We start from the raw sequence: 19,773 nt of genomic DNA on the forward strand, positions 1-19,773 counted from the left end.
TTTTGCCCTTGCACCAATGGCTGGGTGACTTCTAATCAGTCTTAACACCAACAGTTCTGTCATCTCAATTAGCTAAGATGCAGCTCCTATGAAAACCACTATTTCAGAAAGTCTTGTTCTTTTGAGAAAGTGTTTCAAGGAAATGTTTTTAATACTCTACAGTGGTAAGAGTAAGCATGTTGTAATCTAGCTCCAAATGCTGCCTCTGCCACAGATTACATGAGCAACAATGGGCAATGGACAATGGTTTGAATTTCCCCAATCAGAAAACAATGTTGAAGGCATACAGTTCATGCCACTAGCTTCTGGAAAGTAACAAAGTTTTTTTCATGAAAGATGGTAAGAGTGCAAAAAAGCAGTATCATTATCTAGCAGGTTCTTAACATTCATAACAACCTCTCACATTCATAGCTGTACACCATGTGAGGAATGGACACACTCTGTTTACCTACCCGCTCGCTACAGGTAAGTGAATTTCATTCCTTGGAAAGAACTACCCTTTTTTTTTCTTCCCAAAAGGTTGCACTGCTTTCTGAATGCAAGGTAATACACAAGATATATAGACAGCACATGGAAAACTGAAAAAATGTTTTGGTATCACTACCATTCCCAGCCACTGATACTCCAATACTCCTCTTAAAGGCATGAATTTCTCTGTTTTTCTGCTTCTCTAGTCCTTCCCCTTGCTCCACTCATCTTCTTTACACCAGCACTGAAATATTTGCCCCACTCCTTCCTGGCATGCTTTTCCTTATAGAATTACATTTTAGATTTTTCCTAAATTAAAATTCCAGAGTTTGCACTTTGATCCCAAACTAATTGCCTCACTCTTACTTCCCATTCCACATACTACCTACAAGGACAAGTCTTTCCTGCCCAACTGCCTGAGATCCACACACCTGAACCAAGCCATACGGTTCCTCCCTCTAGAATGCCCATGCCTTCTATTAAAGCTGCTCTTACTAAAGTCGTGAGTTGATATTCTCCTAACTCCTAATCTCCAAATGATGAGTCCCCTGTCCTTCTCCCTCTCCAGTCAAACGGCCTTGGCATACCTAATGTTTCTTTTTGTTCGTGCCTTGTCCTACCTTGGTTTCTTTAGGTCAGCCTCTCACCAGACCACTCCTATGGCTCCAAGTGTTCTCTCACTGCTCTACATGAAGGTCTGATCGGGAGCCACAGGCTAGGTCAGATCTAATCATAGGCCTAACGACAGGCCACGGACTGTTCTCAGGCCTGTTCGTGATTAGGAACAAGATCACCCCAGGGCTCAATGACACCTGGACATTTACCTTGAACCTTTCTGTAAGGTTCTATTGCCAGTGTAAGGTTCTATCGCCAGGTCTCACACAGTCTGTGTAACATGTACAAGATACTGCCCTCACTGGTTATTGCACAAATCATCTCTTATTCAAGTTCTGATGGTCAGAGAGGTGATCAGGTGCAGGGCACCATCAGTCAAGTGTGCTGACCAGCAAACTGTTGACATGTCACCAGCCCTTTTTATCCTCTTGCCCCTCTACTTTCCCACTCTTGTTCCTCCTGAAATTATCCCAACCCCTCCCTTGTTCTGCCTTTGGTTCCTGCCCTAAAGATCCCATAATAAGTCCTGTGCAAACTGCTCTTCCCCTGCATCCTACAATATGTCCCACCTCTAGGCAGTAATCCCTTAGGCCAAAATGTCATTTGGAGAGCTGCTCCCAACGACTCATCCAGATGGGTTTCACACCTGCACACTGGGGCTGATGGCTCTGCTGGGACAGCCCCAAGAGGGGCCCAGACAAGGGAGCTGCTCCTTCTTGATTTGGGTCCCTGCCTCTCACTGTGCACCCCTGTGCTCCTCTGGGCTCGTGCATATAGGACTTGGATGGGCTGATGGCCCTGGGATGGCCCTGGCAGTAGCCCAGCAGGGTATTATTTGGACTCTCCCTCCTGCCACTGTCCCTCTGAGCTCCCTTGTGGGTGTGCAGAGATCTATCACAAAATCTAACACTGACGGGCTCAACTACTGCCACATTCTCTTCTGTTCTTAAGTACAGTCTCACCCCCTCCTTTTCCACCCAGAAAACTCCTGCAAGGGCCATTGCACTGACTGCCTTCATCACAACTATCACTCTCCTTAAAACCTTAAAGTCTTCCCCTCCTCACTTCAAACATAAAGTTAAGATGGCCTTTTACAATTTAACCTTATTCCTCATGGTATTTCCATGAGTACCAGGATGACAGCTCCTAACTAACTGCCCAGACAGCAGCTTCCACTGACTACTGATAAACACAAAAAGGAACACGTCTATCTTCTCCCCTGCTGATCTTCACACTTGGGAGGAGCTTTCCATACACATCTGGCAGCCCACCTGACTTCCACAAAATGCTCTCGCTGTGCTGTTCAAAACCATGAAAACTGTCGTGCTTGTGCTGTAGCAAGATCGTTCTTTCTCATTCGGAGCAACACCGTTCAGTTCTTTGTATTCCCACCTGTCCACAGCCATCTCTTGCCTTTTATCTTGCAAGCATTTTGCAAAAGCAATGATTTTTTTCTTTTTTTTTTTTTTTTTTTTTTTCTCTGAATACCTGATCTGAGAACACTACGCTACAGCCCTAGAGTCCAAGACTATGGCTCGTAATGTCAACAACAATACAGAATGTTTCAAGAGGTAACAAACACCCAGTAGTTCAGCTCATCTCAATTGTTTAAGACAAGGCTTTTGGCTAGAGCACAGTAAAGAAAATCTAAAACAGAACTAACCTACAATGTCATTTGGCTTATCATCTATTTCTTTGCCACCTGTTCGGATTTCTTCCTCTCCTTGGGAGTAAATATCAAGATTTCCCTAATTAAAAGAAACAAGAAAGATCAGTCACAAATATGCAGAAAACCTAACACGGGCATATTTGGAGCCTCTATATTAACACTATCGAGGTACTCCATATACACAAAAGATGAAATTTAAGTACAAGAAGAGAGAATAGGAACATCATTCTGGCACTCACGATTTCAGGACAAGAATTTCTGCTCTGAAATAGGACTTAGGACACGTGATAGTTAAATACTTCTCCAGATACAAAACCAAAGTGTATCAATCAGTCACAGATTAATAATCCAAGAGTGTGGCAGAACACAAGAAAAAGCATCTCCCAGCAGACAAAAAAAAATCATACAGGCATTTCAGAGATGATATACAAAGTACTAGGGACAATTATGGTTTCATTAGGAAAAAAAAAAAAAAAAAAAAGGATTTCAGATCTAAATAAAACAGTACAAAAGTAGGCTATGAATATGTTTAAGAAATGAAGTGCCTGTCATTCAAAAGGACAGCAAGAACTTAATTTAACAGAGCAAAAATAAGACATAGAAAATATGATTGCTGTGTATAATTTTAACAGAAGTTCCTCTAGGGACAGAGGAGTACTTCAGCTCCCAGGCAAGTCTGGCACAAGAACAAACATAGCTGAAGCAAACATCAATGAATTAATTTTTCAGTAAGATTTGAAGTGAAAAGCCAAGACCTAAAACAGCTGTTTGTAACAGTGTCTATTCAAAATTCGTAAGGTAATTCAGAAAGTGTAGTAGAAGACATGGATTTCAGCATCTCACTGCCACCTCATGGCTTCTGAAGAAGATATTCCCTCCACCCTTAGAGCATATCTGTAGCATAACTATAAGAGAAAGATATTATACTATAATTACAGAGCAAAAACAAATGTTGTTTTAGACTACACTACTCTTTGGAAGAAGTTATTTCAGCTAAATTAAAATTACAACTAGTTTCCCTATGTGAAATACACTGCTGATACAAAAATAGTAAATTAAATTAATATCTTACTTTTGTGTTGCGGAACATCTCACAGTCTTCCATCACTTGCTGTCTACGTATCTTCTCCATTTTTTTCAAGACTGCTTCTGCAGTACTAAGATAAAAAGTTGACATGCAAGAGCATAGAGAGATTTAAGAACAAGCTTTGAGGACTTGCAAACATATACTCTTTTCAGGTTTATTTTCTCTAGCTAAACAGTTTGAAAAAAAGTCTGGCTTAGTAGGAAAAAAAGAACTTTGAAGGTGATAGCATCAGAAAAAAATTATGGCAGTTTTTAATAACACTTAAGTTGTTCTGCATGATAGCATTGTCATTTTTAGTTCACAGCCTTCCTCAGACAACAGGTTACTTATTCTTCTCTTAACCGTAGTTTAAGGTTCAAGTTGATTTTCCGTGACGATATATGCTGGAAAAAACATGCTGCTGCTGTTACACTTGACAAACCTTTCAGAAAACAATGTCCATCTGGGCTTCACAAAGAGAATTAAGACATTGACAGACAAGCAGAAACACTAGGACTACTTCCCTTGCTGTATAAAACTTTGCTCAGTAGCTTAACTTAACCAAGCATTATAAAAATATTCATTAAGCATGGAAGAAAAGTTAATTAAAATTTAAGAAGGCACTTTGGATGCTAAGAAAATTGATTCAGAGGGCAAGTTAAAGCTACCAAAAATCACAACATAAAGTGATCATTTGGGTTCACAAGACAACATGCAAATCCACCCAGTCCACACATAAGAGATGCTCTACTGTGAAGAGGTCTCTGCACCTGGCAATCCCAAAACAGACTGGGATTTTAAACGTAAAATTAAACGTAATTTAAACGTAAACTGTGCCCAGAGTCTTTACAAATGAAGCACCTTCCAAAGACAGCCTCCCCCACACACTTGCATGTCTGGAAGTCTAAAACAGCCACAAGCACGTATTCCCCCAAAAATCGGTTAAACAGATTGGCTGTGAAGTAAAAAGGCTCCCACCTTATATAAATCCGTATATTAACAATTACAGGACATAGGGGCATAGGAGGAGGAGGAGGAGCAGACCCTACCTGGTCCACAGCAGCTGAACACTACCAGGTCTTAGAAAGATCCAGAAAGTTCCAAGTTACGGAACGTGGTGGAACCTACTAGCCTGGTAACTATGGTAGCACGGAATGTTTACATAGGGGCACGTGGACATGTCTCAGCCTAACCACTGAACACATCTAGCTCTGGCTGCCACGAGTAGCACCTTTTTCTGCTGTCCAAAGGAGAAAGTCCCTAGCCAGTATTATGCCATAGCACAAAGGCTTGCTAATAAGGCTCATTTTAGTACTTTTGCAAGATGGTGAAAAAAAAGCCCACTTACTTTGTTATAAGTTTGTCAAACAAAACAGACTGATTTGTAGCGGTGTAATGACTCTGTCGAAGTCTGCAGCTTCGGCAGACTTCCAAAGCCTCATTTTCTTCATGGACTTGTCCTGCAGCTTTTGCTTCAGCTCTCATCTTCAATGTTCTGGTGACTAAAATGCATTCGTATATAAAATGTTGTGAGGCAGAAAATACGTTATTCCCCTTTATTTCACCATTGCTCTAATAAAATGTAAAGAAAATATGCAGTGGACTGGGGTTTTTTCTTCAAATACTGAATTGGAAGTTATTGTTGTGACCACAGCATTCAGCTTAAATTACTTCTCTTTAAACTACCTACTTAAAAGCACGACCTGTATCTCAAGTTTTTAATAGACTGAAAAGACACTCTGATGAAAACAAACACACAACTTTTGTTCCATGCAGTTACTTCTTCCCGAATATAACTCCATATCAAGTGTTTTTGCTCCATCCATGTAAAATTGTATCTAATTGTTTTTTTAAAAAATTGTTTACGTGGGAAGTCTCTCATTAAGATGCGTGGTTTTAGTACACTGTTTAAACATGCATCACTTTAATTTTCTCCATCATCACACAAAATCTCTAGAAGGTAAGAAATTCCTCAAGACAAATACCAAAGAACTCAAACCCTTGCTTGCTTGCAAAGAAAGATCTGCCCAGTACTTACCACACACCATCACTTGCCATGGGTTTGTTACTTGTACTATAATTAAAACAGTGGAGAGATCAGTGAGATAGTCAGTATAAACACAGCTATGCTTCCCTCTCATCATCAGCAACAATAACACTAAGGCAGAGCTCATTAAATAACAATGTACATTGCACAGGTAGAACTTGAATTACTACAGACAAAGTGCATTTCAGGTCCCTTCCCGCATACAGCCCAAGGCTAGCAGGACACTGCCTGGAGCTAACGGATTTTCCCAGCTGCCAGCAAACAGCCTAGGAGCACTGAGCCTTCCTGTGCTCTCAGCACGGCAATTCAGTTCCAAGATGAATCGCTGAGCTAGAGGGACACCTTCCTGACATCAGTGGGTTTGTGCGTCTCCTGACTGAATTATTTTCTAACTTGCATGTTATAATAATTAATTCAATAGTATAAACAAACAATAAAGATTACAACACTACAATGAAATCAATATTATAGTGTATTACAATATCATAAAATATTGCAATATATAATAATCTGTTTGCTGGAGAGATGGACAGGGGGACTGAGTGCACCATCAGCAAGTCTGCTGATGATGCCAAGCTGGGTGGTGCAGTCGACTCGCTGGAGGGAAGGGATGTGCCATGCAGAGGGACCTGGACAGGCTGGACAGGTGGGCCTGTGCAAACCTCACGAACTTCTGTCAGGCCCAGTGCAAGGTTCTGCACAAGTGTAGGGGGAATCCCAAGCACAAGTACAGGCTGGGCAATGAGTGGAACGAGAGCAGCCCTGTGGAGAAGGGCTTGGGGGTGTTGGTGAGAAGCATCTCAGTATGACACTGCAATGTATATCTGCAGCCAAGAAAACCAACTGTATCCTTGGCTGCATCAAGAGCAGTGTGGCCAGCAGGCTAAGGGAGGCAATTCTCCCCCTCTATTCCACTCTCGTCAGACCCCACCTGCAGTGCTGTGTCCAGCTCTGGCAGCATAAGAAGGACATGCTTGAGTGGGTCCAGAGGAGGGCCCAGAAGATGACCGGGGGGCTGGAGCACCTCCCTTACAAGGACAGGATGAGAGAGTTGGGGGTGTTCAGCCTGGAGAAGAGAAGGCTCTGGGGAGACCTTATAGCAGCCTTCCAGTACTTAAAGGAAAGCTGGGGAGGGACTCGATATCAGGGAGTGTAGGGACAGGACGAGGGGTGACGGTTTTAAACTCTTCAAAAAAGAGGGTAGATTCAGATTAGAGATAAGGAAGAAGTTCTTTCCTGTGAGGGTGGTGAGGCACTGGCACAGGTTGCCCAGAGAAGCTGTGGCTGTCCCCTCCCTGGAAGGTTGGATGGGGCTTTGGGCAACCTGGTCTAGTGGAAGGTGTCCCTGCCCATGGCAAGGGGTTGGAACTAGATGATCTATCTTTAAGGTCCCTTCCAACCAAACTGTTCTATGATAATACTTGTGTTGGTTTAGGCCCTGCTGGGACCGGAGACCACGTTGCCGTTGTCCCTCCCCCACCCCCAGACACAAGTAGGGCACAAACCCCGGGTTAAAATAAGAAGTTTAATACAACAGTGTAATAAAACAATCTGAACAACAACAGTAGCGATAGTAACAACAACAAACAGTAATGACAGTAAACGAGACAAAAGATATACAGAGAAATACCGCAAGGATACAGCCAGCCCGCCATGCGTGCTTTCTGCCACCAAAGCCACAAAGGAAAGCTTCCCGCACTGCCATGACGGACCTGACATCAGCATGGTGTGAATAACCCGGCTAGAGATCCCTTCCCCCTGCTTGGGAGAAAACTTAACCCTATCCTAGCTGAACCACGACAATACTGCAACATTCCCTCCTAGCTGCAAGACAGATTTTCCATTACTTGGTGTCCTGCAAACTCCAGAAAAATCTATGTCACCAAGAAACCCAGGCTAAGGAACAGATTCTCCAGTGCCTAAGAACAGGCTGGAATTCACACTGTGCTCTCCCACAGCCTGAAAGGAATTAACAGCACATCCTCCTATTTGCACTTACCTCTCTTCACAAAACTCATAGGAAATTCACTATCTTGGAGATATCAATACTCACAACTTCAGCCGATTCTGGCTGATGTGTTCAGAAGATTTTGGGGGCAAGTTAAATAGAGTGACCAAATGCAATGCTTCTCAGAAACCAGACTAAAAAGGAATCCTAAGGAATTACAACTACTTACCTTCTTTATAGTCTTCATTTTTTTGGTCTGAGTTCGGCTTTGCCAACTCTCTACATTAATAAAGAGGGCAGAGGAGAGAAGAATTACTGGATTAGAATTATTGTATAGAAGTATTGTATCGTATCGTACCGCATTGTATGGTTCCCCCCTCAAGACTAGGGAACTTCAGGTTTATAATCCAGTGCTCCACATCATGCAAATAAAAGCCTGTGGACCATACGGATTCAGACCCCAAGTCTGCTGTCTATCATGTGCAAAGAGTTTTATAGGGATGGACGTTCCCTAAACCTGCAAATCTTTAAGTCTCAGGGTCGGGCAAATAATCTCCAAAACCAAACCAAAGTGGACGAGAAGTCTCAAGGGATTTGGGGAAAGAGGCATGGTTTTTATACAAGCAAAAGACATTTCCTAAGAAGAGTGATTCTAGTTCTAAGATACTGGCACTGACATTAACATAATCATATACACCCACAGATTTTTAGCTGTAGATTTATCATGATGTGACTCATTGTGCATGCTTTCACTTTTCCTCTTCATTCTATAAAATGAACAGAGATTGGACATCTCAAAATACAATACCTCATCAAGTGTCTTCGACTGACATTTTCACTTAATATTTCCATGCTTTCATCAAAGCTAGAGTCTGAACAGGGCAACATGTTTTTTTCGCATTGATCTTAAACAGTGTCCCTTGAATCATACAATTTTGCCAGAGGAAAATTCCTAGGAAAAGAAGGAAATAAGAACACTTTTATCTGAAACACATCTGTTGAGCTGAGAAGGAAATTCTGCCTCATTTAGGCAAGTTTGTTCTTTCAATTCTCCTGTCTTGATAGTGTTACAACTAATGGCAGGCGAGCCTCGGACTGCTTCTACACCAAGAAGTAGTTCTTGGCGGGGGGGGTGGAAAATCAGCTTCCAAAGCTAAAGCTCCTCTCTGCCATGCTTTTCTTGTGGATAACTTGATATCCTTTTAAAAAATTATTGCAGCAAAGTCTTTCATATAAACTTGTCTTTTAATGAAAAAAACCAAAGCCTGTTATTTCAAAATTGGTTCTGAGGAGCAATCAAGTTTGAACATGCATGTCCTGGGATTAAAAACTAGTTAGTAGAGTTTTTCTCCTATTTCTGTTCCATTTATAACTGCCTTCAGAGGAACAATAAAAGATTTCCTTCGAGAGGACAGCATTTATCCACAGGAAACCAAAGCAACTGAAGATACACTTTTTTTTTATGCCTGCTGATCTTGTTCAGTCAGAAAGATGAGAAACAAGAAAATAACTTGCAGAGAAAACAACAAATATGACATTGATAACAGATTTTTACAAGAAAAGCCCTTGACACATGAACCACATGCCATGCAGAAGTTTCCAAGTCACGATCAAGTTGTCTGCCTGTTGCACTCTGCTGTAACCACCGAGAACTGAGTGCCCAAGCTACAGAGCTGCACAACCCCGCCCAGCTTCTGGCTACGCTTGTGCAGGGAGACTTTTACTCTCTGAGCGCCAGCGGATCTCTCAACACCAATGCTCTGCATTCAGTGCTCACCTTGCAAAGGCACCAACACTCATCTCCTCCTGGAGGTGTCAAGGGAAGCAAGGAAACAAGTTTCTTTTCCAAGCTTCCCAAAACCTGAGATAGTCTACATGCTGCTGCCCTCTTACGGTGAAATCCCACAGGACTTACCGCCACCCTGGCAACGGCTTGGTGCTCACTAACTTAAAGCTGTAAGACTGACAGCGAAGTTAGAATCTCACTAGCTTCCTTTTATTCCTTAAAATAAAAGTCAGAAATTCTATAAATGGCACTAAAAATGTTTAATCTCTATGAATAAAGTCATGCAATGTTACTCTCCCCCTTTGTATTTCTTTAAAAATAGAATCCAGTACATCAAACAGGACAAAGAAATAATGTAAAAGGATGTCTCTGTCATCTTCTGAAAATGTTTAATACTTTTTCTGGAAGTGTTTAATACTGCTGTGGTCATCAAAGTAATCTCCACTTCCATTTCATACTTGTGATTCACTCTGTGGTATCTAAAATTCCTGAGATAAAATCTGCATCCCAAGAAACTCACAGTGATGATGCATCTGCAAGTACACATCCAGTGAGAAACTTAACAACCCTGAACATTCCCAAAAGCTATATAGCTATCACTGTCAGTTCCAGATAATGCACTACCAGGACAACTGGTCCCAGCTAATTTACCATGTTTCCTGGCACAGTTAATTACCTGAGGGGAGTGTCATGCTTACAGACACTTTGTGCCTGAACTGGCTCAGGTACCTCAACCAGCCTACGTGTAGCTGAGAACTTGCACACTGTGAAACATCCCCTTACCTTGATCATCAACAGCAAGGAGTTTTCACCGAAACCAAGTCGTGCCACTTTGTCATCAATTTCTTTTTGACCTTCTATGTTATTTTCTAACGCAAAGGATGACTGCTGTAACCGAGTAAGCTGAAGTAAAAGCCTGAAACAAAAAAGGCAGTTCAAAAAAGGCACAGCTGGCAAAAGAGCAAGTCAGCAAACCTAAAACCAACCAAAATACAATACTTAAGAACGGCTCTTCTTCCTGACTTTTGCTAACTGCAAAACCTGCAAAGAAGTGAATACATCCATATCAATCTACTATGGGTATGGTATACCCCTGCTACCACAGAAGTACTGAGAAGTGCAAACATTTTTCTCTCCATGCATCCATCACACAATTTCAAAGTGAAGCTTGGATCTGCTAGCATTAACTGTAGTACATCAGGAGTCCCACATCCTTATTAAGGCCTAACAAGACAGCAGTGCATTTTTGCCTATGGCAGTGATTGACTTTGTAACCTGAAAAGCTAGAAATTTTGGGGGTTTAGACAAATCTCATTCTCCCCACATAGGCCAACCCTGGAATATTTTCTAACAGCTTTCACCACCGTTTTATATTCAAGGCAGTGCCCCAGAAGTCACCACCATGATTTGGTGAAGGTTAGACATTGTGCTCACAATGTGGGTTTGTGTCACTGAGGGACCCCATCACCAACTGCTCGACCAGAGAGCGCAGTGGCAGTTTCCAGAGTCATCCTCACACAAGGACTGTAAAACACGTCAGCAGAGGAAATATCTAACTATATTCAACCAAGAGACTACTAGAACTTAGCAGTATCATGACTGAAACTATGTTTAACTCAAGCTTTATGCATATAGGACAACAAATTGTATCACATTTACCAAGGTTAAACAAAGCAGGTGTTACAATAACGGAGTGTATTTTTATGAAGAGAAAATCTTAGATTAAAGTTGAGCATTATAAACATCAAAATTTATAAGTCTGAGCCAGTAAACCATTTGTAATTTCAATAAAGTTTTGACTGGGAAATTCAAAGTAAAAACAGAAAGTATTTTTAATTTGTAAAGCATTTTTGTTTCAAAATTTGCATCAACATAATGTAAAAAAAAGAATAAAAATTAAACAAAACAATTTATCCAATTTTTTTTTTTTTTTTTTTTTTTTTTTGGTTGACAAAACTAGAAGAGCTCATGATGTTTTAACACAGAACCTTATTTCCTACAAAAAGCAATACCAACATCCCCTTTCCAGGTGCAATTTACCTTGTACCTGTTTATGCAACATGCACTTAAAATCCAACAGACCTGAAAATATTAGACAACCTATTTAATGCATAAGCCCTGAGCAGGGGACAAGTTTACCCTGGACAAGTGTATCTGCAAATATAAACCACAATAACATTTTGTGAAACTGTGCAGCCAAGCAAGCAAATACCACAATTTTTAATTGTCTCAATGCTGAACTATACACACCAAAACAAGCAACACAGATTATTTTAATATGAATGTAGCTTTAATATTAAATATCAGTACTACATTTATTAACTTCTCCCAAGTAGCAATTACAGTCACCATCTCTTAGCCTGAGTACAATTAGAAGCTACTATATCTTTTTTTACATTTCTTAAATCTTGCCCTAACAGGTGTTCGCTGTCAACATTTGTGGAAGTTCATAAAATGGCTTTAAATACTCTCAGTGACTCATACATTACTGAGAGGCAAGAGGGGGGGAAAAAATCCAAGACTATTTTAACAAAACCAGTTCCTAATTATCTCTTTGACAGATTACGCTTTGGGGATTTTTGTTGTGTGCAAGAGTTTTAGGAACAGAGGGAAGAAAAGGAAAGAGCATTTTAATGCAGGCCTGTCAATCAGCTGTCACAGAGTTCATTTTTCAACCTCATCCATTATGCAGATTGGGGTATTATTACAAAATATATTTTTGCTCAAGCATGAGGCTTCAAGCAAATAAGACAGGTGGCACTCGCAGAAGGAAGACTGGCTAGCCTTCCCTTTGGGGCACTTCTGCTGCTGCATCTTTAATACCAAACCAGGAAACAGCCATGCTCTAACAGAAGCATTTGTTGAAGAACAAGCCCTTTTGTATATAATTACTTGAAAAGATTAATATAATAAGGCCATTAAAAAACGCTTTACTTCTCAACAGTGTATGACGCTGGTTTACTCTTTTCACTCAGGAGCTACCATGCTGTGGATTTGGTTTTTTAAGATCTGAAGCAAGAGCAGAGTGCTTCTAAGTTAGCATTGCCAATGCCAAAACAAACATTTAATTGAAAATGTAAACTGAAAATAAATATTTTTATTTATTATATTATATTAAGGCTGGGAAAAATATGCTTTAAATTGTTCTCGATTGGGCAAAGTTAACATTATTCTAAGAATACATTTAGTTACCTTGCTCTAATAAATGAGGCACATGCCTTTATCCCAACTTTCTTCGACATGTTCTGCTCCCAGGACTCAGAGGCTGTGTGTTCCCCTTCGTCCATCCTTTCCAGTTCTTCTGAAGCGCAGAGGAATTCTTTTACAGCCTGGCTGCTGCTACAAGTCACTGCATTCTCACTCTTGGTTTCTGTAGCAAGGCCGGACCAAGCGTCTTCTTTCTGGCTGTCTGATCTGTGAGGCTGCAAATTAATCTCTCTTCCAGTCGATGTTTTGAAACTACCACCCCTTACAATAACCTCTTCAGACTGATTTATATTTGTTTCTGGAATGACTGATGAAGACAAGCTCTGTAAAAGGCTCATATAAACTTCAGCAAGTAACTTCCAGTACCAAGGGTTGAAAGGATGTAAGCAGATCAGTTGCTGCAGGCATGTGATCTTTTTTTCTACATTTTCCAGACCCTGGTAAATGGAAAACTGCAGGTTGAGAACCATTGTTAAGTGATCTGTGTTAGTAGCACTGCTTCTCCAGAAACAAAAGATAATAGATTAAAACCAGGAGTGGAACAGAATCATCATTCAGAGCCTAAGAAAATGTCTCCCTTAATAATGACACACATATATCACTAGAGGTAATTTTTCAATTGTACAAAACTGCGCTCTTAATTTTAAACGATACATGATAGAGATCATGCACGATGAAGCTGACAGCATTCCCTTCAGCTGCCCTGTCCCAGTCTGAAAGGCAAGGAGGCTCAAATGCTGTCATTTGTTTATATGCTTTCAGAGTTTTATACAGCTGCCCTTCTTTGTAGCGTAAACACCTTTTATGTAAAATAAACAGCAGCAGTAAAACTCTAGCAGACTCTAGAGCCTCTGGACTTTTTCCTTTATGGGAAAAACTCAATTTGTGGTGAGATACTCTTCTTGGTGGCAGCTTGGCAGCGAGTATATGGAAATAAAAGGGAGTTTTGAGCCGTCCTTTTATAGTGCAAAGATTTAAGCATTCATTTATCCCCTTTCTTATACTTCCTATTACATTACATTAATTCTGCCTGGCAGGGCATGATATTTAGTCCCTTCCAGGACTAGCAGCCTCCCTGCACAGGGAGCTCATTGTGGTACAGGGTGTTCTGATTTATAAAGAGTGATTATATCTGCAGTGACAGTTACCCTCTGTTTACCAAATACTCTGAGCACTGAACATCCTGAAGGATTGTACACATGAAGATTATTTTTCCAGAAAATAGTCCATATAAAGGAACTACTGGCAATATTTTAATATTCAAAATCTAAAAGAACGATTGCATTATTTACCATTTTTTCTGCAATATCCAGAGCCTCCTTATGCCTTCCTAAGCGACATAAACACCGAGCCTGGCCCTCTTGGACATCTTGTCTCATTGCAATGTTACTGGGAGGTAAGAGTAGTAAGCAGTTTGAATATTCACACAGGGCTTTCTAGTAGTGTCGACAAAAAGAAAAGCCAAACGAAACAGTAAGAGATTTTCATTTAAAGGCAAGCCTGACAGTACGCTTTGGTTATGACTACAGTCACAAAGGGAATTCAGGAGCTGAAGTCCACATTCTCATTTCTCCAGACTCAGCTATCACCTATGCCAGCAACAGACGAGGGCCCTGGTACTACACAGTCAAATCTAGACAGTGATGAGCAACCTCAATCCTAACTCGTGCTTAAGCCCTGGCAGGATTTACTACACATCAGTCCACCTCTCCCTCACCAGGACTGATCCAGAAGGGATCATCTGCAACGCAAGATGTACCTCCCCCAGCCACCAACTCAATGATCAGAGCACTTAACCTAAATTTGGAAGACCTTGTTTCAAATTCATATCATTGTCCACAGGAAGGTTTGAACCTGCAGGTACCTCACCTCACATGAATAATCAGCAAGTCGGAGAATACAGCAAGGAAGGTGAATCTTTATCATTCCTGTAGGGTGGTTCTAATTTGCACAAAATAATTATATATTAATTGGGTTAAGGAAAAAGACAAGAATGAGCAATACTTCTGTAGCTTAATGCTCAGGGCATTCAACGGGGCTCCAATTAACATTTAAATACATTAAATTACGTATTCAGTGAAGCTAAGGCTGGGATCTTGGTTCCTCCCCCTCCATGTGAGTGCTCAGACCAGAAGACTAAAGAGCAGTGCTTATTCTCCAATCTCTCACAATGAATATTTAATTATTCCTTGCAAAATTGAATGGTTCTAACACAAAGAGCTTCCAGGCAACATACCCTAAATACTTCCTAGCAAAATGGCTGAAATATTTTTCTTCCTTGGTGTTAAGCTTGCATTCCTTCTCGACCAAAAGAGACATCTCCCTTCTGTCCAGAGAATGCAGCAGCCACTGGTCAAAACGGATCACAGAAGGAATGCAAGACACCCCTGTTTGCCTTGTTACGGGACAAAGTGATATAACCTGGCAAGAATCAGGCATTACGAATTCCAAGTAGATTCTACAGTCACCTGTATCTTAAAAATGGGCACAGCTTAGATCACTGCTGTCCCTGGCATTTCTTATCACGTGGCCTAGGCTGACATAAAAGTGTATTCACAACAAACAAAGAGATTACTACCCCCATGTATTCATTTCCAGCCCCCTTTCTAGGGTCAGTGCTCTCAAATCTGTAATTTTATGTGCAGTCTGGTTCTGGTCCTGTCACAGTGATCCAGGCTAAGCAATAGGACTGAAGACTAGACATTTTTAACATGGATCATCATGACAGAAATGGGTTAGGGACCAATGGTCTGTTCCACTAGGAGATCTGAAGGGGTGTCATTCTACACTGAGAGGGCACCACAGCACACAGCAAGAAGCAATCTGCTCTTCCTGAGGGTCAGCAGCCATGTCTGACCTCCGTCTGAGGCATCTTTCTTCTCAGCACACTTTTATGAATCCATTCAGGGTGTCTCAGCTGAGACTGGCAAGCATCTGTTGTGTATAGACAAGGCAGCAGTAGCACTGGAATAACATTAAAAAGCAGAAGTCAGTGCCAGCTGAGATATACAAAAAGGTCCACAAATCCAGTGGGCAAGGCAGAAGGAGTGGAGTTAGAAGCTGGCCTGAGGGCTTTGAAATCAGGGAGCCTGTAATGCAAACCATATAGCCTGGAACAAGAAGCTATTACAGCTGAAACAAGGGCGGAAGTGGCTGGTTTCAACCAGGAACAAGGTAACAAAAGACTGGATCCTGCAACTACGACTATAAAGGCAGGAGAGCATGGATGATCAGGAATGAGGCTCAGAAAGTAGGCAGTGAGGACAGGATCTAGGACTACATCAGGCAGGAGCAGAAACAGAAACGTAAATGCACCCCAAAGGCACAACCAGCCATCCAGAGAGAGAGAGCAACAGAGAGGTGGGGCAATTCATGAGGCGGCTCATAAGACAACTGTCACGAGCCTGACAACCACAGTCAGCTTTCACCTGGCAGCAGGGGGAGCTCTGAAAAAGGTGAGCAGCAGCCAGGTGGTTGACAAGAGATGAGACAGCCTTTGTGGGACATGGTATTATCCCCAGGAGCAGAGAAATCCACACACACACCTCTGGCTGACTATGACTTTCACGGCCACAAACACCAGCTCTGCTCACCACTGAACTGCTCAGGTGGGCAAGCCTGATCTGGATCAGCTCTGGGTGCAGAACAACATTTCTGGCCAGTTCACATTGACTTCACACTGACTCCTGGAAAGATGACATCTGGCTGGGGGAGCCTGCCAGAACAGTTACCCATCGTGGCCTGGCAGCAGCTCAGCCAGCAGGACTGCTCTTCACCAGGTCACCACCCCTGCCCGTGGGCCAGTCATGCTTTCCGCACAAACGAGGAACCACCAAGCTGGATATAACCCTGCCACTCACTCTAGCATCTCCAGGCCACGGCTCTACCGGGAGGCTTTTATATAAATAGACACGTTTCCTCAGCGCACCAGGGACCACAGGCTCAGCCCAGTTTATCCCCACAGCTTCCACCCACCAGGGCCCAGGCTCGGCTCAGACCCCCAGGCCGTGTGAGAGCCCTGGAAATACCTCAAAGTCCTGCTGCCGGTAGTGTGCCTGGGGCAGGCGCCCTGAGAAGGCCTCATGCTCTCCCCCGCTGCATGGGCTGGAGGGGAGAGCCGGCTGGGGCACTGGCTGGAAACGGCGGCGGTGGCAGCCCGGGTGCTGCCGGCCTTCCAGGGGCGAGCCCGCCGAGCGAAGCAAGAGCAGAGGAAGGCCCGGCCTCAGGGCAGCGTCTGGCTGACTCCCCGTTTCTGGCGTTTGCCTGTCGGTGTTAGGAGGGGGCGGTAAACGGGTGCGGTTTGCACCCCTGGACAGGCAGCAGGGCTGTCGCACCTCCCCAGCTCTGGCAAGGAGTTTGGTCACAAGTCACTGTAATGGAAATGTAAGATCTTGTAACAAATAGTCAAACCAAGCTGCTTTGATAAATTAATTGCATAACTGCAGAGTTGTTCTGTTAGTATCTTGGCTCAGTGCCTACGTGGGGGCGGGTGGGAGTGTATTTTGGTAACTTTTCCATTTGATTTCACTTCTGCTCCAAAGCAGAAGGTGGAAACTTGAGAAATCTCAGCGTTTTTGAGACACGGTTTCCCAAAAGGGGATATGACTAAGTGAAGACTGATCCTAGAGCTTCTTCAAGACAAAGATTTTCAGGCACACCATTCCTCATTAACAGCACCTAGGTGAAGTTGTAGCTACCTCAGCTGTTTGCCCTGCCTCACAATACTACCATGCACAGAGTGTGCTGTGTTTTAAGTGTACTGCAATGCTGTTTCCACCTTGCCAGTCCATCCACCCAGGAAGGTCCATTTTGTCCCATCTAATCACCACGCAGGTTTGGAGAGGGTGAGCTGAAAAGTCATCCTTGTACTTCCTTAACCTGCAAAATGGACTAATGAACCTGGCTATACCAGAACGGTCTTTGAGGCCAAAGCACTGCTTGTATGCATAATTTTAAAGGTTTCCTTTCTAAGTAGACATGTGGGTTTTTGTTGTTCTAAGTGGATACATGCCCAAAATATCTTTCCATGCCACCATATTTATGACTGGATGTAGCAACAGCTGGCATAAATCCCTGGGTAGAACCTCAACTTTGGCAGGTAGATTTGATCAAAAAAATAAAAGGGGATTGAGGCTTCTTTTGCATGTCTCATGGACACTGGACACACCTATTCCCTTCCCACTCCTCCAGGACTGCCAGTCATGCTGCAACACACCAGTCTAACGAGCAAAGCATGAAAATCCAGCAAGACGATTAAGAACAAATCAAAAAGAAGAAAAAACAAAAAAGAAACATGAGTAATCAAAGTGAAATGTGGCCCCAGCTCAAAGTAAAACACAAAGAGCAAGGCACTCCCAGGGGCAAATCCCAGAGAAGCCGGTTGGCTGCCAGCTTGGATTGCTGAGTCCTCCCGGGCTGGGGGTTTCAGCCGCCGTGGCCTCTGAGGATACCAGCGTGGTCTGCAGAGGCTCTGTGTTGCAACAGAGAGTGCCTTTGTCTGGTAAATCAGCGATAGGAGAGCAGTGATTCCTGAGCACCACACAGGGGGCCTAGCAGCTGACTGCATGGTTTCAGTCATAAATCACAGGCATAAAATTGCTTCTCTTCCTCCTTCCTCCCTTGCCTGGCTCTCCCCCTGCCTCCCCTCAGACATTTAAAAGGTTCCTCATGTATTAATTACAGAAATTAAAAAATGCAACTTTAGGAAATTCCTGTGCCTTGTCAGCACTGGAGATTTGCTCAATTTCTCCCCTAAGACCCGAGTCATCAATGTAGCTGCCAGAACACAAATTCCCACTGTACTTAAGTAAAGCTGTTTGCCTGAGTCTGCACAGCATGATTTGCTACGGTGCTGTTAGCCCTGGCTTCACACAGGAGAAATCTCTGGAAGAGGCAGCTTTGAGGGGGCTCAGAGATACAGGAGCCCTACAAGAGCCTGCATGGCTGCAGCTGCGCTGTGTAGGCATCTTCAGGGATAAAAGAAGCCATAGATGAATCTCTTCCTAAAGGCAGCCAAGGTATTACTCCACCATCAGCCTAAACCACCAGCTCTGCACATGAACATCAGACCAAGAGAACAAACGGGCCCCAGTAAGTTGTGGTTGATGAACAAGTTCCCGTGCATCAGCAAAGCTACTGTAGCTGTTTACACGAGCATGCTTCCTTACGCTGGTGGTGAGGTGCTGTGACCCAGCTTCAACCTCGGTAACTGGGGGCAGGCTAGCATGCTTCATCTTGCAGTCAGGGTGAGCCCAGAGCCCACAGCCTGGGTGGTGAAGACAAGTCAAGCGATAGGCAGGAATTTGTCACACTGCTCTATTGCCTGAGCCTCTTGGCCAAGGAAAGAAAATACAGCATGGCAGATGAAGCTTGTCTAGATCCCGACAGCCCTTCTTCTCCTCGTTTTCCAGTCTACTCTGAGGCAAAATTAATTTGGAAGAATTCTCCCCCAGTGCTTCTCTAATTACTGATGTTATCTGTATTGTGATAGCCTCCATGGGTCCTCGCCACAGTCCAGCCACTCTTGTGCCAGGAGCATGTACACCACAAAGTTTTCAGAGACCATCAAGCACACAGTAGAAACAAGAAACCTTGGTCAGCAACTAGGGCCCTACCTTGGTAGGCACTATCCACACACATCGACCATGCAGCTCTCACATGGTTTAGAGCTTTATTAAAATATGCTGGAAAGTAGCTGCTCTTGGAAGAAAGCAAAGGAGAGACTAGTTCCCTCCTCAAAGCAAGAGAGCTGCCTGCAGTGAAGAGGGCAGTAAGGCCCACAGCGAGCACTCCTCAAAGGATGGGCGGCTCCTGAATCTTAAGTGGATTCTTCCAGACACTGTGAAATATTCATACCTTGAGGGAAGATTAGTTTTCTTGACAGTCATAGGCTTCTCCCTAAACATGAAAAGAGGGGAGCAGCTCTTTATTTTCTGACATTGTCTCACTGTGTCCTTGTCTCTTGCTT

General features: G+C 43.0%; 1 protein-coding gene across 1 annotated transcript; it reads right to left on the reverse strand.

Moving 5' to 3' along the window:
• Positions 1 to 8,738: 8,738 nt before the first annotated feature.
• Positions 8,739 to 19,445, reverse strand: LOC141955001 (zinc fingers and homeoboxes protein 1-like). Its single transcript, XM_074895074.1, has 7 exons — positions 19,421 to 19,445; positions 18,974 to 19,071; positions 16,835 to 16,861; positions 14,100 to 14,242; positions 12,792 to 13,310; positions 10,383 to 10,515; positions 8,739 to 8,765 (listed from the first exon to the last, which is right to left on the reverse strand). The coding sequence occupies exons 1-7, from the start codon at positions 19,443 to 19,445 to the stop codon at positions 8,739 to 8,741; spliced, it is 972 nt and encodes a 323-aa protein (XP_074751175.1).
• Positions 19,446 to 19,773: the final 328 nt, after the last annotated feature.

This window comes from Athene noctua, unplaced genomic scaffold (genome assembly GCF_965140245.1).
Source record: "Athene noctua unplaced genomic scaffold, bAthNoc1.hap1.1 HAP1_HAP1_scaffold_66, whole genome shotgun sequence".
Classification (NCBI taxonomy): Eukaryota; Metazoa; Chordata; class Aves; order Strigiformes; family Strigidae; genus Athene; species Athene noctua.

Excerpts from the sequence above, each read along its gene's own strand:
- LOC141955001 (XM_074895074.1), bottom strand. The coding sequence starts at position 19,445 with ATGTGTGTGGATAGTGCCTACCAAG. Across the intron at positions 16,862-18,973 it reads CACAGCACCTCACCACCAGC|GCACACTACCGGCAGCAGGA; the intron begins GTAAGGAAGCAT and ends CGCCTGCCCCAG. Across the intron at positions 14,243-16,834 it reads ACCGGCAGCAGGACTTTGAG|AAAGCCCTGTGTGAATATTC; the intron begins GTATTTCCAGGG and ends CGACACTACTAG.